Genomic DNA, 25,781 nt, shown 5'->3' with positions numbered 1-25,781 from the left:
AACCGTTAAAACTGACCCTTCCGCTTCAATTGAATTGACAGATAACTATCCGCTGATGTAGCGCAGCTTTCCTTCATTTATAACGTATTTATCCGCAATTTAGTCATATTTATCCGTCAAGAGGGAAGGGATAAAATTCCATTATCTCAGTGAATGTCATCCGCTAACTCCCTTAGAGGAGATTTATCACATTTATTACCCCAGTGAGCAGTTTCTGCTCTCAAGCTCTCAGTCTGTCGTAGGGGCCTCCGTGTCTCAGTTGGTTAGCGCGCTAGCGCAGCGTAATGATCCAGGAGCCTCTCACCATTGCGATCGCTGTGAGTTCAAGTCCAGCTCATGCTGGTTTCCTCTCCGACCGCACGTGGGCTGGTCGCCAGCAACCTACGGGTGTCGTTGGTTTCCCCCGGGCTCTGCCTAGTTTCCTCCCACCATAATGCTAGCCGCTGTCGTATAAGTGAAATATTCTTGAGTACGGCGTAAAAGGCCGATCAAATAAATAAAATAAAAAAAAGAAAAATAATAAAAGTAAATTGGATATTCCATTTGATTCAAACCTCCGCATATGTAAATTATGTGATTCATTTTTTCCCCGAAGGAAACTATAGAAATGTTCAAAAAGTGTTCCAAGCATTTCAAAAAAATATACTTTATGTTGCCACATGTTTTAGCTTTTCCTTTCATGCACCTTTCTCTGTTCGGTAAACTCCGAGATTCCCCATTTGTATAGCGTTAGTTTCGTTTTAGATATTTTGATAACTTTCAACTTGTTTTTGCCTTTCTGTTTCATTCTCTTTCTCGTGAACTTATTTTTGCTTTTGCTTGGCCTAGATTCTCCTCTGTGTGATTCTAATTTAGCTGTGTAATTCAGAAAGTTTAGGTTTTGATGCCTTAGTCTACTTCGAGTAGCTATCCTGACAGCACTATCATGCACGTTATGGTTTTGTTTTGACGTGAGTAATTTTAAATGAATGGAATGCCGAAAGTCGTAAATCTAACTGGCTGTCCTACACAACCGGGAACCCTAGTTATTACAGCGCTAGCATTCGTAAACGGATTCTCCTTATTATGCAGTAAGTTAAGAACACAACGCAGTGTCCCATCCTCCATCTGTTAGCAAGGTTAATCGGGAGCTAGTGTCTATCCTGCTGACCAGGAGCAATGGGTCATCCTACTGGTCATCAGCTGGCAGCAGCAAGAGGTTATCCTACTAGTCAGGAACAATCGGTCAACCTACTGATTGGAACAATGGGTCACCTTGATGGACAGGAAGAATAGAGTTTCCTGCTGGTGAAGAACAACGTGTCATTCTAATGGTTAGGAGCAATGGGATATTCTGCTGGTTAGGAGCAATGGTTCATTCTACTGGTAAGGAACAATGCACAATCCTACTAGTGAGGAAAAAATGAGCCACCCTGCAGGTTTGGAACAATGGGTCATCTTGCTCGTCAGGAACAATGGATCATCCTGCTGGTCGGAACAATGGGTCATCCTGTTAGTCAGGAACAATCGGGTCATTCCGTTAGTCTGGAGCAATGGCCATCCTGCTGCTCGGAAACAAGGGGTAATCATACTGGTCAGGAACAATGCGTTATCCTGCTAGTCAGAAGCATTAGATTATCCTTCTAGTCAGGAACAATTGTTTTTTAAGCAGGTCGGGAACATTGGGTTATCCTACTAGTCAGGAGCACTGGTTATCATACTAGTCAGGACCAATGGGTTATCATGCTAGTCAAGAGCAATGGGTTATCCTACTAGTCAGGAGCATTAGGTTATCCTACTAGTCAGGAGCAATGGGTTATCCTACTAGTCAGGAGCAATGGGTTATCATGCTAGTCAAGAGCAATGGGTTATCCCACTAGTCAGGAGCAATGGATTATCCTACTAGTCAGGAGCATTAGGTTATCCTACTAGTCAGGAGCAATGGGTTATCATACTAGTCAGGACCAAGGGTTATCATGCTAGTCAAGAGCAATGGGTTATCCCACTAGTCAGGAGCAATGGTTATCCTACTAGTCAAGAGCATCGGTTATCCTACTAGTCAGGAGCAATGGGTTATCCTACTAGTCGGGAGCAATGGTTATCATACTAGTCAGGACCAATGGGTTATCATGCTAGTCAAGAGCAATGGGTTATCCCACTAGTCAGGAGCAATGGGTTATCCTACTAGTCAGGAGCAATGGATTATCCTACTAGTCAGGAGCAATGGTTATCCTACTAGTCAGGAGCATTAGGTTATCCTACTAGTCAGGAGCAATGGGTTATCCTACTAGTCAGGAGCAATGGGTTATCCTACTAGTCAGGAGCAATGGTTATCCTACTTGTCAGGAGCAATGGTTATCCTGCTAGTCAGGAGCCATGAGTTATCCTACTAATCTGGAGCATTGGGTTATCCTACTAGTCAGGGCCAATGGGTTATCATGCTAGTCAGGAGCATTAGGTTATCCAGCTTGTCAGTTGTAATGGGTGATCTGATTAGTTCAGAGTAATGGGTAATTCAGCTAGTCAGGAGTAAAGGGACAATTTGGTTAGTCCGGAGTAATTTGCACTCCCGCTAGTCAAGGGCAATGGGTTATCTTGATGTCATCCTACAAGTCCCGAACAATGGGTAATCCTGCTGGTCCGGAACAATGAGTTATCCTACTAGTCAGGAACAACAGGTAATCCTCCTGGTCAGGAGAAATTGGTCATCATGCTGGTCAGGAGCAATGGACGATCCAAAAGTGAGTAATGGGCAATCCAGCTGGTCAGGAGCAATGGATTGTCCTGGTCAAGAACAATGGGCCATCTTGTTGTCAGAAACAATGGTGATGCTGCTAATCAGGAATAATGGGTGATCCAGCAATGAGCCAAGGGCAATCTGGTTAGACAGGAGCAATCTTGAGCCATCCAGCTGGCCTGATGTAATGGGATCCTTCCCAGATATATACATCCCAAATTTATCTGTTCAACCCTGATTTATTTATTTGATTACTGTTTTACACCGTACTCAAGAATTCACTTTTACCACGGTAGCCAACATTATGGTGGGAGGAAACCAGGCAGGGCCCCAGGAAATCCAGCAGTCCTCTGCATGTTAAGAAATAGATTACTCCTGCGGATTCCGTATCCAGCGTTAAAACTAAACTAACACCAGTGTGTAGTGAGTTGGTTTTAAGGAAAATAAAGAAAAACATGTAAAATAAAAAATCATTTTAGATATACATTTTATATTTCTTAACCCCAGTATTTTATGCATATTTTCCGACAGTGGTCGAAAATATTCGAAAATGATGTCATCGATGAACATACTAGGAACCTAGGGACCAGCCTGGTGTCCCAACGAAGTTCTTTTCACATCGACCACAGTTATCGTTACAACAGCTGGTAATGTTTAAAGCCATTTTTCACGTACCAAGTATAAAGCTGAGAAGCTTATCTGTATATTCACATGTTAGGCCAGACTGCATGCTCCCTATTAAGAAAAGAACCCAAGCGTTTCATGTATCCTTGGCCTCACGACAGTGCATCTATAGTATCCTACAGTACCGCCCACGGCCAACTGCAAATCAGACGCGTCCAAACTTCAACAAGAAGCTCGTCTAAACCACTAACAAAGCTAATTTGGTATGGAGAGATAGGCTCTTTTCAAACTCGTCAAATGATAAGAATCTTTACAGCCATGATATCCAATCATCAAACACACACAATGACAATATTTAACAAACAAGAAGTTTATTTACAATAGCTGATTTACAATTAATAGATAGAGAATTTGCATGGTGAAGTAAAGATCAGCCCGTAATTTCGTATAAGCGAGTTTTAGAAATAGAAAGTCTAACTTTAAAAAATGTTTCCTCAACAATTTAAGACCTAATCAATAGAACAATTTTTTTTTTAAATGTCATTTTCTCACAACCAGGTATTTTTCAGCGTGTATGCCAACAAAACAGACTAATAAAAAAAGATGTACATTACGAGGTTTGAGACAAAATTAAGAGTTTGAATAATGATATCTGCTCAATAAGACACCTAAATCAATGAAGCTGATTAAAACTAAAGAACCACCTGAACCTAAATTGCCAACAATCTGTAAATTAGACCTGAGCAGGTTTTGTTAAATGTCATATAATGTGCAATCACAATCTTACATGTATATTATCTCTATGTACAGACAAAAATAGGACATAAAATAAACAAGAAAAACCACTTTTTCAGCAGGTTAAACTTAAAATTAATGCCAAGCATCTCTTTTACACATCCAGCAATGTGTCTGGGGGAACAAATAAGGCGAGACGGTGCCAGACAAGATTCCTCCATCAGTCCGTAAAGGTAAAATGTCTTGCAAAGAAAAAGTCAAAAAAAAAAAAAAAAAAAGCAGAAAGAAAGAAAGAAAGAAAAAAAAAGGTTTACAGTGATGATTGCCCAGCAGCTGGTCTAACCGGAAACAACTGGTTTACGACAGTGACTTAGTTAAGTCATTCACATTAAAAATGAATCAATAACAAAATAGAATCAAACCTGGTTTTGCACAACTTCGGAATGGCACAATCATTAAGTGTGTTACAAAAACCTTCACCAGTTCGTTGATTGATTTTTTCTTCTTTTGAGACCTCGTAATAAAATGGCAAAGCATAATATACAAGTAATAGATCCACCAATCCCAGCAGTGCTCCTTATTATGGTAATGCTGTGATATTGGGGAAAATCAAGTAAACAATAAACACACTAAAGTAAAGCTACAGGTATACTGGGTAAGATATGAACGTTATGAAAACAGAATGAGCCAATAGTACTAAGTGGCTATATACAAGCATAGATAAACGTTTAATCTGCAAGATCAGCACTACTACTTCCTCTGTAGATCAAATCAGTGTTTCTTTGTCTGAAGCATGAGTGAGATGACTGTTCCAATCTTCTTGCTACAGATGACCTACAACCTATTCACTCCCAAGTACCAACCAGATGCATGAACATCAACACGTACATAGAGTAGGTCTTCTAGGTAAAACACACTTGTGAATATCTCTGTTAAACACACATACATGTACATGTACAGTTATCTGAGTGTGGACGGCTGTCTGTTCCTTTTGTTATAATGAAGTTACCAGGCCATGTACTGAAATAGGGATACCAGATTGGACTATTCCCCAAAATGTTGGCATATCGGTATGCTATCTGTCAAGGACCAAGTTTGGATCACCTGCCAAAAAATCTGTCTACTACAAAGTCTTGGTGATCATTCCATCCAAACATCCCCGCAGTGTCCCGCAAATCACCCAAGCCTTGTTTATCATTCAACAAGATATGACCAACCAGTCAACTATCTCAGAGACGTTTCAGAGGCAAACTGCTGTGCTATGACAACATGAGCATCCAAACATTACGGCATCACTGGGCATCCTGCTATATTTGCAGGATACAGCTAACTTGTAAGCCCCATTCTGCCCCTACAACCGGCCCATAATGGCAGTTAACACTGCAAACTACGAGCACTTCCAAAGATAAATTCAAGATGAAAGGACATCTTGGGCATTTTGGAACAATGACAATTCATCAAAACCAAGACTTCCTATCCTGCCAGTTTCATTAGGAAAGCACATTCCTTACATCTGGAGAACACTCAACTATCCTGCCAACCAGGAGCACTTCCTATTCTGCCAGCTCCATCAGGAATAGGCAATCATGGCAGCTAGAAACCTTAAATCACACTGCTGACCAAAATATCTTGACCAACCTACCAGATAGAATCGCATGATCATTGAAACTGACCCAAAAAAACCAAGAAAAACATAAAATAAGTCCTAATGTTCAAAGAAAATATCTGAAAATGGTTGTTTCTTTCTGATCACATCAGGAAGTTCATCAATGGTATCAAACAGACTGTGTAAACTTGATCTTACCAATACTTTAAACAGCTTAGCATCAAGCACAAGACCAATCTTGACCCAGATACCTTAGTTTTCCTCCTGGTCCCTGTTCAAATGGACACCATTCCTATAGCTCGAAAGAAATTTACTTTCTTGGATGTTTGTTGTGTAGCATGGTTGGTGAGAAACTTAAGTACTTGTAGATGTCAAATTACATTCACTCAATGGTGACCCAACGCTTAAGGACAATGTCGCAGTATAAGAGAGGAATGATATAACCAATTCCTCATAGAGCACCAACTTAGAGAGACAACTGAAATCTGTTCATATCAATGCACACGCTGACAAAATGTGGCCAACTCCACACAAAACAATACCTTAGAACCGGTATCGAACTTGGTTGATTGGGTATAAAAGGAGACATATCTACTGGTGTTAGGGACATACACACTCGTCATCTACACATTTACTTGTACACAGCGAGACCATCAAAGGAAGCAGATAAACTGCACAGGTTTAACAATACACATGTTGTAACTCACAATATACAGTATTTTGCATATGGCATTGATACAATAGTATGGTTTAACAATACATACTGATATATTTCTATAGTCCAGGGTATATACCGCGATTATTAAGCTCACTTGAAGTGATATATAAACAAAAGCCTGCTCTTTACTATAAATTAAATAACCAAATTCTGTGATATTCAAATGAAATGTGCAATGCAACAAGTAGTATGATTCAGAATAACACTGGCATACACAATATATCCTGATGTTCACATAGTAATATAAGTTTTGTATTATCCCCATCACCCAAATAAATGTACAGGTAAAGCAATGTTGACACTCAGAGTCCTGGCCAGGGTATAGCACAATTTCACCTTAACTATGTATATATCACCCACACGAATACATGCTGATATTCTGCCTCAGCAAAAAAAAAACAATGATCTCTGACCAGATAAATTCTTAAGATCTCAAATGCATATTGTTGATTTTTATGCTCTTGTAAGTCTTCTAACTACACAGAGTTGATTTCGGATCGAGAGTATTAACTTGGCCTCAATCACCAGGGCATGATGACTTTTGGGTACAGGAAGAGGTTTTAGCCCAAGGGTACAAAAATTGACCTTGAACACTAGTAGAATGACCTTGAACCCTAGTAGACTGACCTTAAACCCTAGTAGACTGGAGACTGGCCTGAATCCCTTGGTACATGTGTTTGTTAAAATCTGATCAATTCAAGTTGAAATATTTTGTGACACCCACCACATGTGACAGATATCAACTGTTGCATGATCAGAGATTATTCGATAATATAACACAACATGCTGTAAAAGTCGAAACACTGTCCTAATAAAAAGTCTCCAATCAAAAATGACTAAGAATTCAAGCTAAATTGGTAAAATTTGGTAACCTAACATTCTACTAAAACTTTTCACAGATGGTAACCATACACTGTATGTAAAATTTTGAAAATAAAATGAAACGTAGCTAAAAGGAGGAGATATTGGTAACTGACAATACTAAGCATACATATAGTAGGCCGAGTCTCTAAATGTCCCCTGAAATAATGAGTAAATCCAGTCCAAAGAATTCTGATCACAACTAGAATATGCACTGCTCACAAACCCATGGTTACAAGGTAATACATTGTTTGATCATTGTTTGTAAAATCTTCTGACCATTACTGAAATCAACCTTTAAAATGTTCTGAAATCTTCATAAAGTTTCAGTATATCTGCTGATCAATGAGGGATTTCCTTCAGATATTCACTTGTAATCATCTGACAGTTTTGTCGGTGTCATCAGGTATCTCTTCATTCTGTTCAAATCTTCAACAGTTCTGATCGAGTAAAATAACAACCTTCAACACAGCCTCAGGCTGGAATTCAAGCCTCCAGTGATCATCACGATTCTGCCAACAGGATAAGAAATCAATTGATCAAACCATTTTTTTTTTCATATTGTCATTATTTAAGTTTTGTAAAATCAGCATCCTTGGCACTGATGAAACCTGCATCAGTTGGCTTCCAAACACTGTTCCTGTCAAGTCTTCATCATCTAATGAGTGCTCTTCACTTGCTTGAAATCTTTGTGTTTAGATGTTTGTGACTGGTCACCAGAGCTTTGATGTGATTGGCTAGACTTGGCTTTAGCTCCTCCCTCAGCTCCTGTTCTGACCACCCTGGTCTGGTCAGGGCTGACTTCATCACTTGGCTGAAACATGGATTCACATATCATATTGTAATATCTATTTATTTGTCTGCTTCGTGATTTAGGCAGTACGTAGGAATATTTCACTTATACAACTTGCTTATGGCAATCATTGTGGTGGCTGGAAACACAACAGGGAAACCAACCACCATTAACAGGATGCTACCACATTTTCACATACAACCAGCAAGGAAACCTGCATTACCTTGACCTGAACTCACAGCAAACATAATGGTTAGAGGCTCCTCAGTCATTGTGCTGTGTAAGAATACCAACCATGCAAACATACTGCAGTATGCACTGCTCTTGACCTGGCCAGCTTTTACACTTCTAGAATGTTTTTCCACAGCAAGTGACATGTTTAAAACATTTTGCATTTTATCCTATTAGACATTTTGCTGCATAAATAATAAATAAAAGATGTCAAATGAAGGAGTCAATCTCAAGTAGACAGTTTGCTAAATGTAAACTCAAAATTTCTGTAGATATGAAAATCTGTATTGGGTCTATAGTAAGTAATGTGGTACTAACCTCCAGTCTGAAGTCTTCTATCTCTTGAATCTGGAGAGCCAGCCCTTCAGTTTGGGGTCAATGTCGGTGTCCCTGCGTGAGTACTTCAAAAATGCCCAGAATTTCTCCAGTCCATAAAGCTGACCTGCAGCGAACACCAGATGGGTTTATCAAACTGGAAGCCATTCCCATCCCCCTGCTTCCACCCCACCCAGACCACAGCTCTAGTGCTAGCAGTGCGAGAATCCAAATAGTGCCAACACCTGTAGGGCTCCATGATAATGGCAGAAAACTACTTTATTTCTAAGTAGGAATTCCTGATACTTTCAAAGCAGAACAAACAGTAATTCCTACATAGAGCAACTACATATAGTATACCTTCAGTATGGTATTAATAAGGCACTTTCAGAATTTAGAAGGTAATTGCTTTGCCCAACTAGTACAACTGAAAACGCTAAACTGATCTCCACTATTGCTGTACCCAGGCTTCTGAACTCACCGTGACCATAGTCTCTTATCGTCTCCGTCTGGAAGTCCAGGAACAGCTCCTTCCTGAACCTCTGCTCCAGGCCATAGCTGTAAAACCTAAACAGACACTCCAGGCCATACCTACAACACACAGCCAAAACCAGTGAGTTAGATTGCACAACACGAGTATGTTCTAGCAAACAATCATTTTATTTATTTATGTATCTATTTGACTGATATTTTACCCCGTACTCAATAGTATTTCACATATATGACGGCAGACACTCTTATTGTTGGAGGAAGAACATGGGGAAGACTTGACCATCTGCCAGTCGCTGGTAGACCTTCGCACATACGACAAAGGCTCCTGTGTCACTGTACTGTTCTGTTGTGTTACACTAATCACTCGGCCACTCGCAAAATGCAATTAAAACATAGAAAACAGTATACATCAAAGTCGCAGATTAACTGGTTTGAAGTTGGGCACCAATTCATACCCAATCATTGAAGATTCATGAGTAAAGATTTGAAATTTGTACAAAGTGCATAAAAAAGTGTAATCCATGCCCCACATGTAAGAGCTTTCTACTTTCACACCACCTCTGGACTCCAGATCAGCAGTCCCCTGTATTTATTACCAAAAGAAAGAATGATGTTAAGCCAAATAACTATCACCAACCGTGTTTTCAGGTCCTTATTTTAATGTTAACATCCACAAAAGAAAGAACAGAAAAAGCACATACTTTTTTTCTACACACACTTGCCCACCCATGAATGGAAAGGTTGAAATCAAAATGTCTTCATTGGATCCGCAAGAGAGGTATACAAATGGTACCCACCAAGCAACTCTATGCCCAACTCTATTACACTGCTTGTCAAGCTGTCCCTCTTAGCCTGTCTCTATTACACTGCTTGTCTAGCAGTCCCCTTGTTGCCAGTCTCAATCATAATGCTTGTTTAGCAGTCACTCATAGCCTGTCTATTACACTGTTTGTGAAACATTCCTTCGTAGCTCATCTTTATGACACAGCTTGTCTAGAAGTCCCTCGTAGCTGGTCTCTATGACACTGTTTGTCTAGCAGTCTCTCATAAACTGTCTATTACACTGTTTGTCTAACAGGTCTCTATCACACTGTTTGTCTAGCAGTCTCTCATAACCTGTCTATTACACTGCTTGTCTAGCAGTCTCTCCTAGCAGGTCTCTTATCACACTGTTTGTCTGGAAGTCCCTCGTAACCTGTCTATTACACTGTTTGTCTCAGACTCCCTCGCAGCCGGTCTGTGTCACAATGCTTGTCTAGCATTCCAATGTCATTACCTGTAGCCTGCTTCCGCATCCTCCACGGCCAGCTGACGGAACTCCTGGTACATCTTCTTGTTGTAATGTTGGCGCAGAAAGAATGACCAGAATCTGAAGAGCGTGTTCATCTCCTGTGACTGGCCGACGCCCAAACGCTTCCTCTCTGAACAAAAAAAGGCCCATGACAGCAGTTCAGCAGAGAAGAGGCATATATGTAAACTCAAAATTAATTTCAATTCCACATTATTAACAAGGCCAGGTTGTATTTAAGAGTGTTTTAAATTCTTAACTTTCTTATTTAATTTAATGATGTTTCTAAAGAATAGTTAACTATATAATGATAACGAGTTACCCAAAACCCTCAATCTGTTCACGTCCACATAATGTACGAATACTCTTCTGTATAGATTAACAAAATAGCACTGATGCTAGTCAACCCAGCCCATAGCAAAATCTTCATCTTCAAATTTTTTTTTCTGGTGGATAAATTGCATTTAAAAGTTAAGTATTTAGGGTAGATCTACATTTGAGACCAAACCCACCAAAATGAGTAAACATGTTAATGTATCATTTCCTATCACTCATCCCATCAATTATTCTGTGAGCCGGGCGAACTAAAAGCCTGGGTGTAAGAGACACCTAGAACACAGTGTAATACAGTGTTTTGGTATTTGCAGCGTTAACTGGGCAGAAGCATAAGAAACTCTATGTGGTTCACTGTCCCTCTACAAGTAGGTAGATGCCACTGCCGCTGTGAGTGTTAAGATTTGTTTCCCTTTGAGGAGGAGCAACAAGCCCCACAGTTCATTAAGGTGATCTCATCCCATCAATAAGAGGCTATTACCCACCTTTGAGACATCGTCCATGATATTTATGGTAGACCTGCCAGACAAAGCCATTGTCCTTGAGCAGTTCATGGGAAGGATGCTGGAACTGGGGAAAGCTGTGAGGGGTGCCATAGCTACCATAGCTGGCCGACAGGTTGCTCTCAGCAGGACTACACCCAAAACAGAGCAGGTCATTTGTGTATTTACACTTAATAACAATAACATAGTTATACTTGATTTGTTTGTTATATATAACCACACCCAGGGGAATGGATGTAAAAATATGGACAGCACATGCATAAAACCATGGAACTTCTCCAGTTATCTGAGCGTAAAGTGAGGATGTACACACAAACTAGGATTACATCTTTGAGAGGCATTTAGAAATTGAGTTGGATAATATAAAGAGAGATACATAGATAACAACTACTCTTTATTTGGGAGCGATGTTTCGGTATAGATATAAATACCGTTTTCAAGCATAGTGAACAGCCCTAGCAACTCTACTTATATAATCAACTAGGATTGGCATTGATAAAGGCTCTGACATGACCCTTCAGCTTTGTATTAAGAGCAAAATGTGTTTTACTTAATAACAAAGTACTCGCTGAACTGTACAAACATGGGAAATCATGTTCATGAGGCAATTCTTAATGGACATGAAAGTTGTAAACCTTCTGTATCTTTAAGTTCAGATATACCTGCATCAAAATACAAACTAACTCAAATGGCAACCAAATTTCATCAACTTGGCGCATGTTTAATTTGTGTTGTTCATTTTGAGGACATTGCCTACATGTAGGCTAAAAACATGATGATTTCCGTGAACCACTGATTTTGGTAAGCCCACTGAAACATAAATCCTTGTTATCATCAAAACATTAAGGTGGATGAATTGCATCCGAAATTGTCCTCAAACATGTGAAAAAGTTTAAAAAAAAAATAGGGTAATGATAAGGGTTGAGAAATCCTGGTAAATCAGGGCCAGGGTTTCTTCTATCACCTCACCTGTGTGATGTAGAGCTATTCCTGGAACGTGGCCGATGCTCCTTTGTGTCCATTACCCAACCCACATGACCCTCAATAGGCGGATTATTGCTGTGTTTTGTTTTCCTCTTTCTTGGCGTCTGAAATCAATATTTCATCATCAATATACATCAAGATCATGCAGATTAAAACAGGGAGATCTAATGTTCAACATCTCCAGCATCTAATACCAAGGATTTTCACGGCTTTCAGTGTTCAAGACGAAACAATACATAAACACAAAGATAAAATCTCTAACTTTATTTTTTATTAAATTGTTTCGATATGTATATTCACATATATTTTACAAGCTCATAGAAATTTCTTAAAGATGGCCCTAATTTTCTAGATGCCATTCTAATCTTTCACGTTTTCATGAACCTACACACGTAAATCAGTATTACTGCCATAATCAGAATACGATTCCCCTGAACTGTAAGTCATTTCAATCATTTCACTAAGCAAGGTTCCTGGCCCAGAAAGTTTGCACTACCTGAGGATCAGGAGGCCTTGTCGAGTCTTTAACCACAGGGTAAAATCGAGGCGCCTTTTTGTTGTCCTTTCGATGCGGCGTCCTGGGTGTGTCGTACTGACGTCGGCCAGGCGTGTCAGGAACATACGCTGGCAGAGAGCGTGCCACTTCAGGCTGGTTCTTCTGGCATACTGGAGATGGCACTTTGGGATGTGTCTTCTCTGTTTCTGCGAGATGTATTGTTTTAATAGGTTAAAGAACAAAGATTTGGTTACCCATACACGGGGATTAAGATTAACAGAGACTATTTTATAGGACTTACCCAAAGTCACTGTGCACATGTACATGTATGAGGGTCAAACACTTGAAATCTGATTTACTTTAACTAGATAAAGGTTGACCCTCATCACAGACAAACATTACATGTTCATGGGTTTGGGTTTTCACACCATGAATAACCATTTTTCATAACCATCACAATGACCATGTCATTCGATATTGGCAAAATAGTGCTGAATTGTCTATAAAGCAATTGTTGTTTAATGCAGTGCTGAAGAATGTTTCAGTTATATGACTGAACCCATGTTTATGGGTGGAGGAAAGACAAGTGTCCAGAATACACCACCATCAGGGGACTGACAAATCTCCTGACTTCGAAGGTTCCAGAATACACCACCATCAGGGACCTGACAAACCTCCTGACTTGGAAGGTTCCAGAATACACCACCATCAGGGGACTGACAAATCTCCTGACTTGGAAGGTTCCAGAATACACCACCATCAGGGGACTGACAAACCTCATGATTTGGAAAGTTCCAGAATACACCACCATCAGGGGACTGACAAATCTCCTGACTTGGAAGGTTCCAGAATACACCACCATCAGGGGACTGACAAATCTCCTGACTTGGAAGGTTCCAGAATACACCACCATCAGGGGCCTGACAAACCTCCTGACTTGGAAGGTTCCAGAATACACCACCATCAGGGGCCTGACAAATCTCCTGACTTAGAAGGTTCCAGAATACACCACCATCAGGGGCCTGACAAACCTCATGATTTGGAAAGTTCCAGAATACACCACCAACAGGGCCCTGACAAATCTCCTGACTTTGAAAGTTCCAGAATACACCACCATCAGGGGACTGACAAATCTCCTGACTTGGAAGGTTCCAGAATACACCACCATCAGGGGCCTGACAAACCTCCTGACTTGGAAGGTTCCAGAATACACCACCATAAGGGGCCTGACAAACCTCCTGACTTAAAAACAAAGTCGAAGCAGCAAGAGCTGGATTCAAACACTCAACTTCATTGGTTACAGCCTGACTGTCGCAGCAAGTCAGCACCATTACTATTGGAGCACACGAGGCCCTAAAAGCAAACAATAAAACAGAGCATGGGCAAATCTGTGATCTATCAAAGTGCATATCTGCTTAGAACAATCTGCATTTTCAGTGGCAGACAGCAGTCTATAAATCTGTTCATAGTGAACACAGTACAGCTTGCTAGACTGGTGAGTGCCTGCATCTATTAGTTTACCTGAGGAGGCTGGCGGGGGTGGGGGAGGAGGCACCTGGTCCACAACACGGGGCTGAGGCTCCTGTGAAATGTTGGCAAATTCCTCCCTGCTTATCACCTGCACAGTCTTAAATTCCTGTAAACAGACAGACAACTACACACATGTAGTAGGCATATCAAAATCGGGCTTCTTAATTCTGAAAATTCTGAACGTTCTATTGACCTAAATTTCAACCATGACTTGATTACTCATAATGGTCATTTCTACTTTCTTTTTGAGAAATCCTACTGAAAATGTCACTTTCAGTACCAAAAGTCACATTTATAACCTTCTATATGCCTCAAAAAGTGATTTTTTAAAAGAATATTTGGGGAAAATACAGTAGTACAAGTCTAATCCAAATACAGAGGAGTTTTTTGAAATAGTAAGACCTGGTATATAAGCCAAAAAAATGTGTTAGCCTTTACATGAAACTATGATGGTTACCTTAGGGTTGTTTTTACATGAAGCCTAAAAAGACCTTGTTTACAGAAAAAACTGCGAAATACCCCAGTTGTAAAGCCAGAAATTAAATTCACAGCGAAAGTTGAGATAATGTCAATTTCCAGTCACAGGGACAAATACAACTGATTCCTAATTACAATATCTTGCCAGTTCTACTCACATCAGCACCATCCTCCCAGAGGTCCTGCTCATAGTAGTACAGTCCATCATTGATGACTTTAGACAGCTCAGAGCTGATCTTGGCTCGGGGCATATGGTCCCCAGTTCTGTCCCCCTGCGGGTGTTTGCGTAGAGAAGGCGGGGTTTGAGTTATAATCAGAATTTTGTTAATTTCCTCATCTGGTAGCTCATAATCCGATTCGTCGTCAGACCTGTAAGAAGTTGAATCCTGTCTTAAGTTCCAAGCTTGAGGCTCTGAGAAACATCACCGCATTATCATTATTATTATTATTATTGAGTATACACAAGAATCTAATTTTCCTACAGAATTTTGAAGTAAGTAATAAAATGAAACATTTTGTGGGAATACCAAACCTGAAGTTATCTCCCCTAGTTACCTGTCTGAATCCCAAACGATATTTTCAACACAAAATACCTTGGATCAGGCTAGTATTTCCGATTTCACAGATGCATTCTGTCCTTATCTAGGAATTGTGCTAATACACGTACCATGATCAGGGTCCAGTTGATCAAAACTGTATTAGCTAATACTGGTATTCAGACAAAATTTACATCTAAATTTTTTGCCAAACTTCTGCGAAGTCAAAGTATAATAGCAGCAGTTTTAGTTCATTTGTTTACACTGGTGCACAATGTCTTTATCACGTACACAGTTGAAGACTTGACTTAAAGTTAAATCTGGTGTTTAGTCCAAAACCAATTCTGATCAACTGTGCACAGGAGGAGAATTTTTCCACTCACCAATCTGTAAAATTGTTTTTTCTTCCCACCTCCAAGTTTTCCATCTCCTCATCAAACATAAAATCCAGCTCTTCTTGCTCTATGTGGGGATCAGTCTGAAACATGTTTAACAGTGTAGTAATACAATACACAGAATCCAGCTCTTCTTGCTCTATGTGGGGATCAGTCTGAAACATGTTAAACAGTGTTGTAATACAATACACAGACTCCAGCTCTAATGGCTCTATATGGCGATCTGTCATGAAACATGTTTAACAGTGTTGTAAACCAATACACAGAATCCAGCTCTAACAGCTCTATATGGCGATCTGTCATGAAACATGTTTAACAGTGTTGTTTTCGTGTGGTCCTGTTATCATTGATATAAATCCAATGTGTTCAGTTTACCAGAGCTCCACTTTTACACCGGTGTATCTCACCTGACTAGTGTCCTTGACAGGTGTGATAGGCTTCTTCTCTTTCCGTCGCACCTCCTTCCACTCCCCCTGTAAGTCTGGTGCACTGGAAGATAGCTGATGCGACGTGTGGAACCTTAGGCTGTCAAACTCCGCCCCATACAGGTCACCGTCTCTTTCACTTCCTTCTACCATGTACTCCTCGTTATACTCACCTGGAAACACACACAATTATTATATAACCTACAGTGTTTGTGTCAGAAATGCTGTGATTGTGCTGGTGAAAAAAAAAAAACAAAAAACAACATAAACCTGGCAAGTAGCCAACAGTTATACCAACTGTGATATACACCTCTGCTAAAAAATAGCCCCACTATAGAGTTCCGAAAATGATGTCATCATTACTTAGGTCAAATAAACATTACTTAAACAATAAACATTACGAAACTGTGGGATCATGACATGACAGAGCTAACCAAATTATAATACATTATAATAATTATAATAATTATAATAATTATAATAATAATTAAATTATAATTTGACACTTTACAGTGCTGGGTATATGAGCATGCAGTGAGATTCATTGTGCTGATGATGAGGTTTTCTTTGTTAATAAATTCAGCACATTCCATTTCAATCTGAAATTTTCTTGTCGTTCTTGCGTTATATATAATAAACAATTGTTGACTACCCATTTGGTTTATACATGGACCTGTGAAACGTTCACATCATCACTGTTTTTGATGTTGATACTGTTTAAATATCGATATTAATTCTCTCCGGTTCACAAATCCATGTATAAACCGAATGGAAGGTCAATAACTGTATATAACCCTGTACTACACTGTCAACAGGCATCATCATAACCCTTTACTGGTAAATAAATGTAGACAATACGGACCTGTAAACAGACAGCGCCATAACTCTGTACTGACCAGAACCCATTGCATTATTACTCATACTCCCCCCCCAACTACCACACCACCCTAGCCCAAACAACCCCCACCCACAACTCTAGCCACTTCTTACTGTTATCCTTGGCCAGTCCATATCCCGGAGACTGGGAGATGTCAATGGCTGCTGTGAAGGGGCGGCCGGGCACAAACTCTGGTACATCAGCATGGAGATTGGACGTGATGATTGGAGGGCCCAGAAGAGGCCATTTCTCTGGTTCTGTTTTTGCCTGAACTTTAGTGAAGTCTTCTGACATGGTCACAGTTTCGCTTGTCTTGAGAGCCTGAAATAAAACACATATTTGATGTACATGAGCTGTCATTCAATGCCTGAAACAACATGATCTGCACCATCAGTTTTAACATTTATCACTTACACTGTTTCTGATGCAATATACTTGCGGTCTTGCCACCTCAGTTATTGCATCATATGTAGATCTGTGTTTTCTAAACAATATGCCAAGTCTTCCCACTCATCAGAGCTTCCTTATTCTATTTTCTGTCTTCTTTAGTATGTTGTAATCAACACTGTCCTTTCACATACACAAAATGAGACATCTATTTACTGCATTGCACTATACTGATTCAACATGGACAAAATTTAAAAACGATTTGGTAAGGTTAGTACAAGACTATGATTAATGAAAGTTATTTTTCTTCTGTGTTCAACAAAATTATGGAGAACTTAACAGCATGATTGTTAAATGCCTCTCCTTCAAGAATGACACAAGACTTACCACTACATTAAAGTGATGGCGAACAAACCAATTTAGCAAGAAATGGACTGTATTAAGATGAAAATTTTATCAACTATATTATTAATAAACAAAAACAAAGCCTTACAATGCTTTCTGATATCTGATATATGACTGAAAGTGTTTGAGTAGCAGTTAGCCTCCTAACTCCATGAACAATTCACAGAATTAGTGTGTGTGAGTGCTTAGGGCTTAACGTCACTTCGCCATCATATGACGACGAAGGGGTCCTTAGAGAGCATGTACGTGTAATGTGCTCCATGCTGCAGAGCAGATTTCCACCGCTCTTTTATCCAGTGGTGCTCCATGGAGACGACTTACCGAAGGCAAGTAAACCACCCATCTGAGCCGGGTCAACCAGTCGCTGCACTATCCCCTTAATGTTGAACGTGAAGCGAGGAAGTTATTACTTCCCTTTTTAAAGTCTTAGGTGTGACTCAACCCAGGATTGATCCTGGATCTACCTCCCCTTAAGTGGATGCTTTACCAACTGAGTCATCGGTGCCAGTCCATGGAATTAAGAGTTTCTTCACAATTACTCACAGTTTAACATCCTATGAAGTGTTTTTGAGTGTAGTTTCTTCCTATGTGTTGAATACACCTATTCCACCACTAAGCAGGATGCCATTCTTGTAGAACATGCAAATTACCCATACCTATCTGATCAGTTTTATGTGCTACCTTCCATTTAAGGCACCACCACATTATATTCTCATGTCTAACAATCATTACCAGAAGTAAGTAAATGACGGAATTAACCAGAGCATGACTGTCAAACTTTTCACTAGTTTTAGATGGCAACTGAACTCATCAAGGGAGGACAACTCTAAATGAAGTTGATTATTTCATTAATAATTTTTCTACTATACTGGTCAGATAGGTACATCTAATTTGCATGTGCTACAGTACTGAGGAATAGTTTACCTCCACAATGGCTGAGACATCCTGTGTTAAAGCCTGAACCCTGTGGAAGCTGGCAATCAGACTGATCGGGATCCAGCCTTCCTTATCCATCCGTCGTCTGAGGAAGAAGTCCCCCTGGAGGTTCTCGTCACTGAAGTAATACTCCCTGGAATTCACACAGAACAAGATAAACATGCACATCAGGTAAACCTGGACTCTACCAGTATTGACAACGCATGATTCAGCGAACAAAAAAAGCAATGACAAATATAATGTTTCCTGAAATCTGTTAGCTATAAAAATATATGGGCAAAAGGAAACAACAATGCTTGGTCATGGCATGAGCCCAAGACACGCCTAATGCAACATACAGGGATTTGCATCAAATTTTGTCCAAAGGAAATAAAATATCACTTTTAGTGGTAAAACTGCCATTTTCCAGAGAACATCATCCTAAACTCTAGAAACAGCTAAGATCCAGAGACTCTCAGAATAGGGTAAAATGAGGAACTTAATTAGGGACAAAAAATATTAGGTAGCCCAATTTTCCACAAAGCATAGTCTCATTGTAAACAACTTACACTTGTTTCCTTACGAAATCCTGCAGAGTGGCCTGGTCAATGTAGTTAGGTGTATAATACACAGCTCCCATGGGTGGAACACCCACTTGTCCGTTATCAGCATGAAAGTCTTCACTGAAGTGGAAGCCATGGTCTGCTCCTGAAACATCATGAAATAATCGAATGTTAGCTCAGTAGACATAAATCTTGTTACATTCATCTCTTTTGAGAAGCTCAAACATTCTTTCAATAGTTAAAACTGAATTATATCGTAAGAATTTAAATTAAGTTTTAAACTGACCTCCTCTACCCCGTCCCCCTCGGCCTCTCCCCCTTCCTCGGCCTCGCCCACGGCCTCTGAATGGTGTCCGTCGACCTTCGCGGGGGCTCACTGGATTCATGTGATCTCGCCAGTTGGCAGAATCTGGGCCTGGGAGAAAACAATAGTAACCATAAATCAACACAACAAATTCACAATGTTACTACCACATGATCATGCAAGAAAAAAAAAAAAAATTAAAAATGTAATTTCAAAACATCCTTTACACAACAGCAAATTATCACATCGGATATAGTGTATACACTAAGTCTTCACTGGAAAATCTTACACTTTAAACGTTACTTTAATTATTCTATCCTCTATCACTTTAAGGCTATTCCTTATAAAACAGAAAGGTTTGTAGGTTGAGTTTATGAAACTACTGCAGGCAGTAATGACTTTCAAAGATCCTGCTTCCAGACACAGCCAATCTGGTGAGAGAATAACTCACAATATATGGTGAGCAAAGACTAGACATTACCCTTAGCCATTTCAGCACTGTCTGGAGTTTTCTCCCCTTTACCAAACCGCTCAGAGCGTTCATGTCGATTTCGAGCGTCTTTATTAGGATGTGGCGACAATCGCCCAGCACTGCGGCTTCTTCTTCCTCTCCTTGAAGTCTTGGGAGGATTGATTTCTAATGGAACCCATTTCTGTTTATTGCCTTGAGAGGTGGACAAGAAAACAAAGTCTGGTCAGAGTTTCACAAGAAACATAAAGCTGGAAATAAACCCGGTAAACCTCCTTGTATATAATTACATGACCTTGTTTCATTCTATGGACTTACAAAAGCCCTCATCTGGGATCTTCTGAATATTTCAACACCAGAAAATACCCAGAGGCAACAAAATACTGTCATTTTTTTTCCATCCAACTATAAAGCTCATGAGTTCCTTTATGTTTAATAACAGTACTTGGGCAGCATGCAGCTGACCATATCCCTTCAACTGAACACTCATGCCTTCCAAATTTGCTGATGAGCTGTAAATACTATTGCTGCTTCGGGGAAGATCAAATTCACCTTTTTTCTTTGGTGCCTTGGGTCCCTCCTCACTACTTCCAGTGTCTTTGTTTTCCTTGGAGGAGTCATCTCCCCCTGAATCACTGTGAGCCTGTGAGGGGGCGCTGGTGTCAGGTTGCTGTTTGGGAGACCCCGTTGATGTCGCTGGCACAGATGTTTGTGGAGCAGCCGAACTCGTTGGGGGTCGCACGCCCTTTTTAATGACCTGGGGCTAGAAACAGAAAGGCATACTAACAAAATTTAGCAGTGTTGCTTAACTCAAATGCTTACATGCATTCAAGTTCACCAATACTCTTCGACATTACATTTTTGAACAGAAACAAAAAATGTTCACCACTAAGCCTCCCCTGCAAGTAGATGTCCAGAGAACAGAATTGTAGTCTTACTTGTGCTGTCAGGTCCGCACTGCAATTAGGGGGCATTTGCCCTAAAAATGCCACTCCCAATGAAGTGCGTTTCTAGAGGCAATGAAAACTGCCTTCTTCTACATATGACTACAGGAAGGAAAATGACAAGCAAGAATGTGTCCCTATAAACAAACGTTTACAGTATTTTACCTCTGCGAGTTCCCCTAGTGCTGGCCAATTAGCCTCATCGTTCAACACCTGGGTCTGTGAAACAGAAGAAAAAGCAGGTAAAAACGTACTTAACCACGGTAAATCTTCAACCTGTTTGACCTCTTAAACACCTTTTCCAGTGCATACAATCAATATGAAAATGACACCAAAAATGATTTGTTTGTCACTGAAAATGCAATCTTCATAAAACTATGCAGATAATTTCTCTGCACCAAATCAATCTTTAAATATGCTTCTAAATATTGCTCACTGTGGTTAAAAGAATTAGGGTGTGTGCATTTCCTACAATCAATAAAGAAACGCAATGCATATCTTGAGCTATGAAACCAGGAAAATACAGCAAGCCTTAGCTCTGCCTCCTTGTAATCAGGTGTGCGATATCAATATATACTGTACACAGATCTACGACAAGCAGCATATATATTTTTTTAATTTATTTATTTGATTTATTTGTTTAATGCCACACCAGTACCTCTATGAAGGTTTAAGTTTCATGGGTGGAGAAAACAGGGGTGTTAAGGGACAATCACCAGCTTTTGGCAAGTCACTGACAAAACCTCCTCGTACTCGACATACCCATAACCTCTAGTTCTACTGTACTCAAAAGTCACAGTGGGGACAGATCCTTAAACACAAGTTCAAATTTGCAACTGAATAGCAGTGATATCTAGTAAGAAAACAAAATCCTCTTGTGCTCATTAAGTGAGTGGACCAGGATGGATGTCCAAACTTTGACCACCTACCACCGACCGACCGACCGACAGAGAGAACATCATTCACAAGGGTATGATGTTGTCTCCCTCACCTGCTGAGCTGGCGGCCTGGTCTGCTGAGCTGGAGGTCTGGTTTGTTGAGCAGAAACAGCCTGGGTTGACTTGATCACTGGTGGAGTTACCTCCCCTTTGTTAGCATCTGTGTTAGCTTTGAGTTCCTTGTTCTCCAGTGGCACGGTCCTCTCTAATAAAACAAAGCGCAAACTTCCGTTATACATGTTACAAAAGCATGGCAGAAAGGATAGAAAACAGCTTGCCTGAAATGCACATGGTGTACAGGCATGGCACAAAGGATAGCAAACAGCTTGCCTGAAATGCACCTGGTGTGCAGGCATGGCAGAAAGGATAGCAAACAGCTTGCCTGAAGTGTGCAGAACCGCCAGCAAACATGCAAATTCTAAACCAAGCCCAGTTGTATTCTCCATTAAACACACCATCCTTGGATGGACAAAGAATGTATCTTTTTTCATCTATGTATTTTGGCTTTATATTTATTAGATTATGGGTGGAGGAAACCAAAGTGTCTCGGGTCAACTGATGTTACATGTACTTTGAGTAACTGATTGGCTGGTTCGTTTTTGATGCTGTTCTCAAGAATTTATAAATGACCACTGTCAGTGTTGGATGGAGAACATCAGACATACATGGAGTAAATCATCCACCTTTACCAGTTACCCCATAAATGTCTTACCAAAAAGACAACCCAATGCTGCGAGAGCTGGATTTGAACATAGAACCTCACTGGTCATGGGCCTGTGAGTCACAGTAAGTCATCTGAGCCAAGGTATTATTACTTTGATAATGTATGCACATGTAGTCAATTATATTGAGGTCACAAACAAAATGTTAAGGCAAATGACCAATGGATCTGATATGTTTACTCACTGTCATGGCACACACACGTACCATTATTAGATACTTCACAGTGTAAAATTATGTCAAGCATGGTAAATATTTTGATGCTCATATTAGCTACAGTAGTGAATATTTTGTGAATGCGAGTATTTGGATGATGATGATAAATGGGTGGTGTGTTATGCAATTCGCTCATGGCACATGGCTTTGGCATACTTAACATCACAATGTTATTTTTCATGGATACACATGTACATGTATTGGGTATTGTTTGTTGTAAAACAGCTTTAACCTTTGGCCACCATTAGCCAATGTTTTTCATGGCCCTATATTTCAGGCAAACTCATTAAAATATCTGCTACACTGGTGTTTTAAAACAAAATTCTCTTCAAACTCACATACATTTTCAGTATAAAAATTATTGCATTAGCATCTTTATTTAATTCTGATACCATTAACCATCCATGCATTTACAAACAACCATATACAAATATGGCTTCGACTAGACACTATATTTAGAAGAAAATCAAAACTAGAGCAGTTCAATCATGTTTTGGTCTATGTAACTGAAGAACCAGTGGATTTGTATCAGAGCAATGGTCCTAGCAGCCAGTCACACTTTGTGGGTAATTTTGACACCTAAACGTATAATATAATGGGCAGAAAAAGTTACATAACTTAATAACTCCTGCCATTAAAAAAATCCTGCAATTTATAATTAACAAGATATAACCACATCTACTGCAGGTTTCTGCAGTCTGTTCAGATGCGCATGACAACAGAGCAATATAAATTACATACTGATATTGATTGTATCTGATAGTGAATGCCAGATGTAATCAGCATGGATATGCACATAACTTAATGTAAACGTTTTTACAAGCTACAGTATACGTGTACATTTCTTTATTACATATGGCATTCAACCATACATGGATATATATGCTAACATGTAGTGCGATTGAAGAGAACTAATTATTACTCTGTATTTTACCCCTAATTTTTATTCTATATATAGCATTTACACTACAGTAGTCATGCAAGAGGCACGGACACACATATTTTTATACATCTATATGCCACACATCTGCAACTTTTTCTCCACGTTAACACCTGGAATTTTTCCACTTTTAGTTTGTTTCAATGAGGCTGCACACATGTAATGCTTTCAACTTAATATCACACCTACCAAAGTGGTGCATCCAAACAAATGATTTTATTGGGCTTTGATATAAGTTTTTTCATTTTAAAGTTTGATTTAATTTCTGTAAATCCTTATCTCTTTCATCATCAAGAATAAAGAACAATGAATTCCCTGTGAGTCCACCTACCCTCCCTTTTTATTCATTAGTGATGATACACCAAGACTGGCTATTCTGAAAATGGTAAGTAAATCTCCAAGTTTGACTTCTTTTTATTCTACATCCTAGACAGCACACTAACAATGAAGTGGTATAAAAATAGGACTCAGTGCACTAAATACCCCTTGGTTTTATTTATTTATTTATTTGATTGGTGTTTTACGCCGTACTCAAGAATATTTCACCTATACGACGACAGCCAGCATTATGGTGGGTGGAAACCGGGCACAGCCCGGGGGAAACCCACGACCATCCGCAGGTTGCTGGGAGACCTTCCCACTTACGGCCGGAGAAGAAGCCAGCATGAGCTGGACTTGAACTCACAGCGACTGCATTGGTGAGAGGCTCCCGGGTCATTACACTGCGCTAGCGCGGTAACCAACTGAGCCACGGAGGCACCAATACCCCTTGGTAACAAGCATAGTTCTAAGAGGGCATGTTTTCAACGAAATGGCGCCAAAGGTCCAGAGACCTTGGAAAAACAGGTTACTGCTAGGTCATACACCAATTTAAAATTTTGTTTTACGGGCAGAATGAATCATTTTTCAATGTCAAAGGAGAGTATAAAAATAAAACAAATTAGAAAAAAATTCAAAAATTATCTAATTTGTGGGAAATCTGGACTGTTCCAGCAACTGTTCCTGTAAAAAATTGTTTCTGTAAAAAGGAAAATCATCTACTGGGCAAAACAAAAAGGTAGATTTCCAAATCTATATTCCATTCTTAGATTTATTAGCGTCGGCTTACTCGTAAAACACAACCTAAAACCAGTGATGCAATGAAACTGTCAATGAAAAGCTGTTTGTTTCTTTTACAGGACTACATGTGTAAGTATATATGTGAACATGTGGTTCAAGTTCGAAGAAACGTACATGAAGAGTTCATGGAACATCCCGTTTATAAACTTCAATGATTCCAATGATCTTGAAAATATTGCCAAAGGTCACAGAATCAGACTTGTGGACAGATAAACACCAACAGCGGTAACAACTTGACGTTGACGGAGGCAAAAAGGCTTGGCAAAAGTCAGAGCATTTAACTGCATGCGTATGTACAGGAAATCTCTTGTGGACGGGTAAATGATTCCACGCACATTTTTTTAAAAAATAGTTTAACGTATTGATATATGTATTGACATATGCAAATTAATGCCAGTAAGTGGAAAACAGGCAGGCACTCCATGTTGACACGTTGAGAAGTTATGCTGGTCATACGACAGGGAAACCTGCGACCTGGGGTACTACTGTTCGCCAATCACATCCTGAGAAATCTTGAAATGCATCAAATAACACTTGGAATACATGTAGTATTTGCCAGCAAAAGTGGCATAAATCATCTGAAAGCATTTCTTGCTATGAACTTGGACGATATTGTTGCTAGGTAATGTAACAGCTGGTAGCAGTAGTATCTGGTGTGAGAACTTACCTGCAGCCATGCTTTAATACACAGACCCTGTGAACTACCTGGCCTATACATCTGGCTTGGGAGTGCTACCTGTACTGCCACCTACATATACCCAGATAAACATGTGTGTTTTACTGACACTTTCTCTCGTTCAATTTTATTACAGATACCATATGCATATACAGTGTTAAAATATATGTACATGTGAGTCGGAAATGTACAAGCATGTCAGGTATTGTTAATATTGATCGAAGCTGGCAGGTATAAACCTTGTTCAAAA

The 25,781-nt window shown here is 39.8% G+C and overlaps 1 protein-coding gene across 1 annotated transcript in view; it reads right to left on the bottom strand.

Moving 5' to 3' along the window:
- Positions 1-3,690: 3,690 nt before the first annotated feature.
- Positions 3,691-25,781, bottom strand: part of LOC135474124 (la-related protein 1B-like) — a 31,587-nt gene continuing 9,496 nt past the window's right edge. Inside the window, exons 2-20 of the mRNA XM_064754141.1 lie at positions 21,914-22,065; positions 21,088-21,141; positions 20,531-20,741; positions 19,991-20,173; positions 19,492-19,620; positions 19,212-19,350; positions 18,652-18,796; positions 17,049-17,256; positions 16,041-16,231; positions 15,622-15,716; positions 14,861-15,071; positions 14,217-14,331; positions 12,696-12,901; positions 12,185-12,303; positions 11,198-11,346; positions 10,368-10,512; positions 9,081-9,190; positions 8,603-8,726; positions 3,691-8,074 (exon numbers count right to left, since the gene is read on the bottom strand). Of these exons, the coding sequence (XP_064610211.1) occupies positions 8,620-8,726; positions 9,081-9,190; positions 10,368-10,512; positions 11,198-11,346; positions 12,185-12,303; positions 12,696-12,901; positions 14,217-14,331; positions 14,861-15,071; positions 15,622-15,716; positions 16,041-16,231; positions 17,049-17,256; positions 18,652-18,796; positions 19,212-19,350; positions 19,492-19,620; positions 19,991-20,173; positions 20,531-20,741; positions 21,088-21,141; positions 21,914-22,065 (2,669 nt within the window). The 3' untranslated portion in view covers positions 3,691-8,074; positions 8,603-8,619. The remainder of the gene's footprint in view (positions 8,075-8,602; positions 8,727-9,080; positions 9,191-10,367; positions 10,513-11,197; positions 11,347-12,184; positions 12,304-12,695; positions 12,902-14,216; positions 14,332-14,860; positions 15,072-15,621; positions 15,717-16,040; positions 16,232-17,048; positions 17,257-18,651; positions 18,797-19,211; positions 19,351-19,491; positions 19,621-19,990; positions 20,174-20,530; positions 20,742-21,087; positions 21,142-21,913; positions 22,066-25,781) is intronic.

This window comes from Liolophura sinensis, chromosome 8, assembly GCF_032854445.1.
Source record: "Liolophura sinensis isolate JHLJ2023 chromosome 8, CUHK_Ljap_v2, whole genome shotgun sequence".
NCBI classification, from domain to species: domain Eukaryota; kingdom Metazoa; phylum Mollusca; class Polyplacophora; order Chitonida; family Chitonidae; genus Liolophura; species Liolophura sinensis.
The sequence above is the reverse complement of the archived record's forward strand: the minus strand, read 5'-3'. Positions and strand labels throughout refer to the sequence as shown.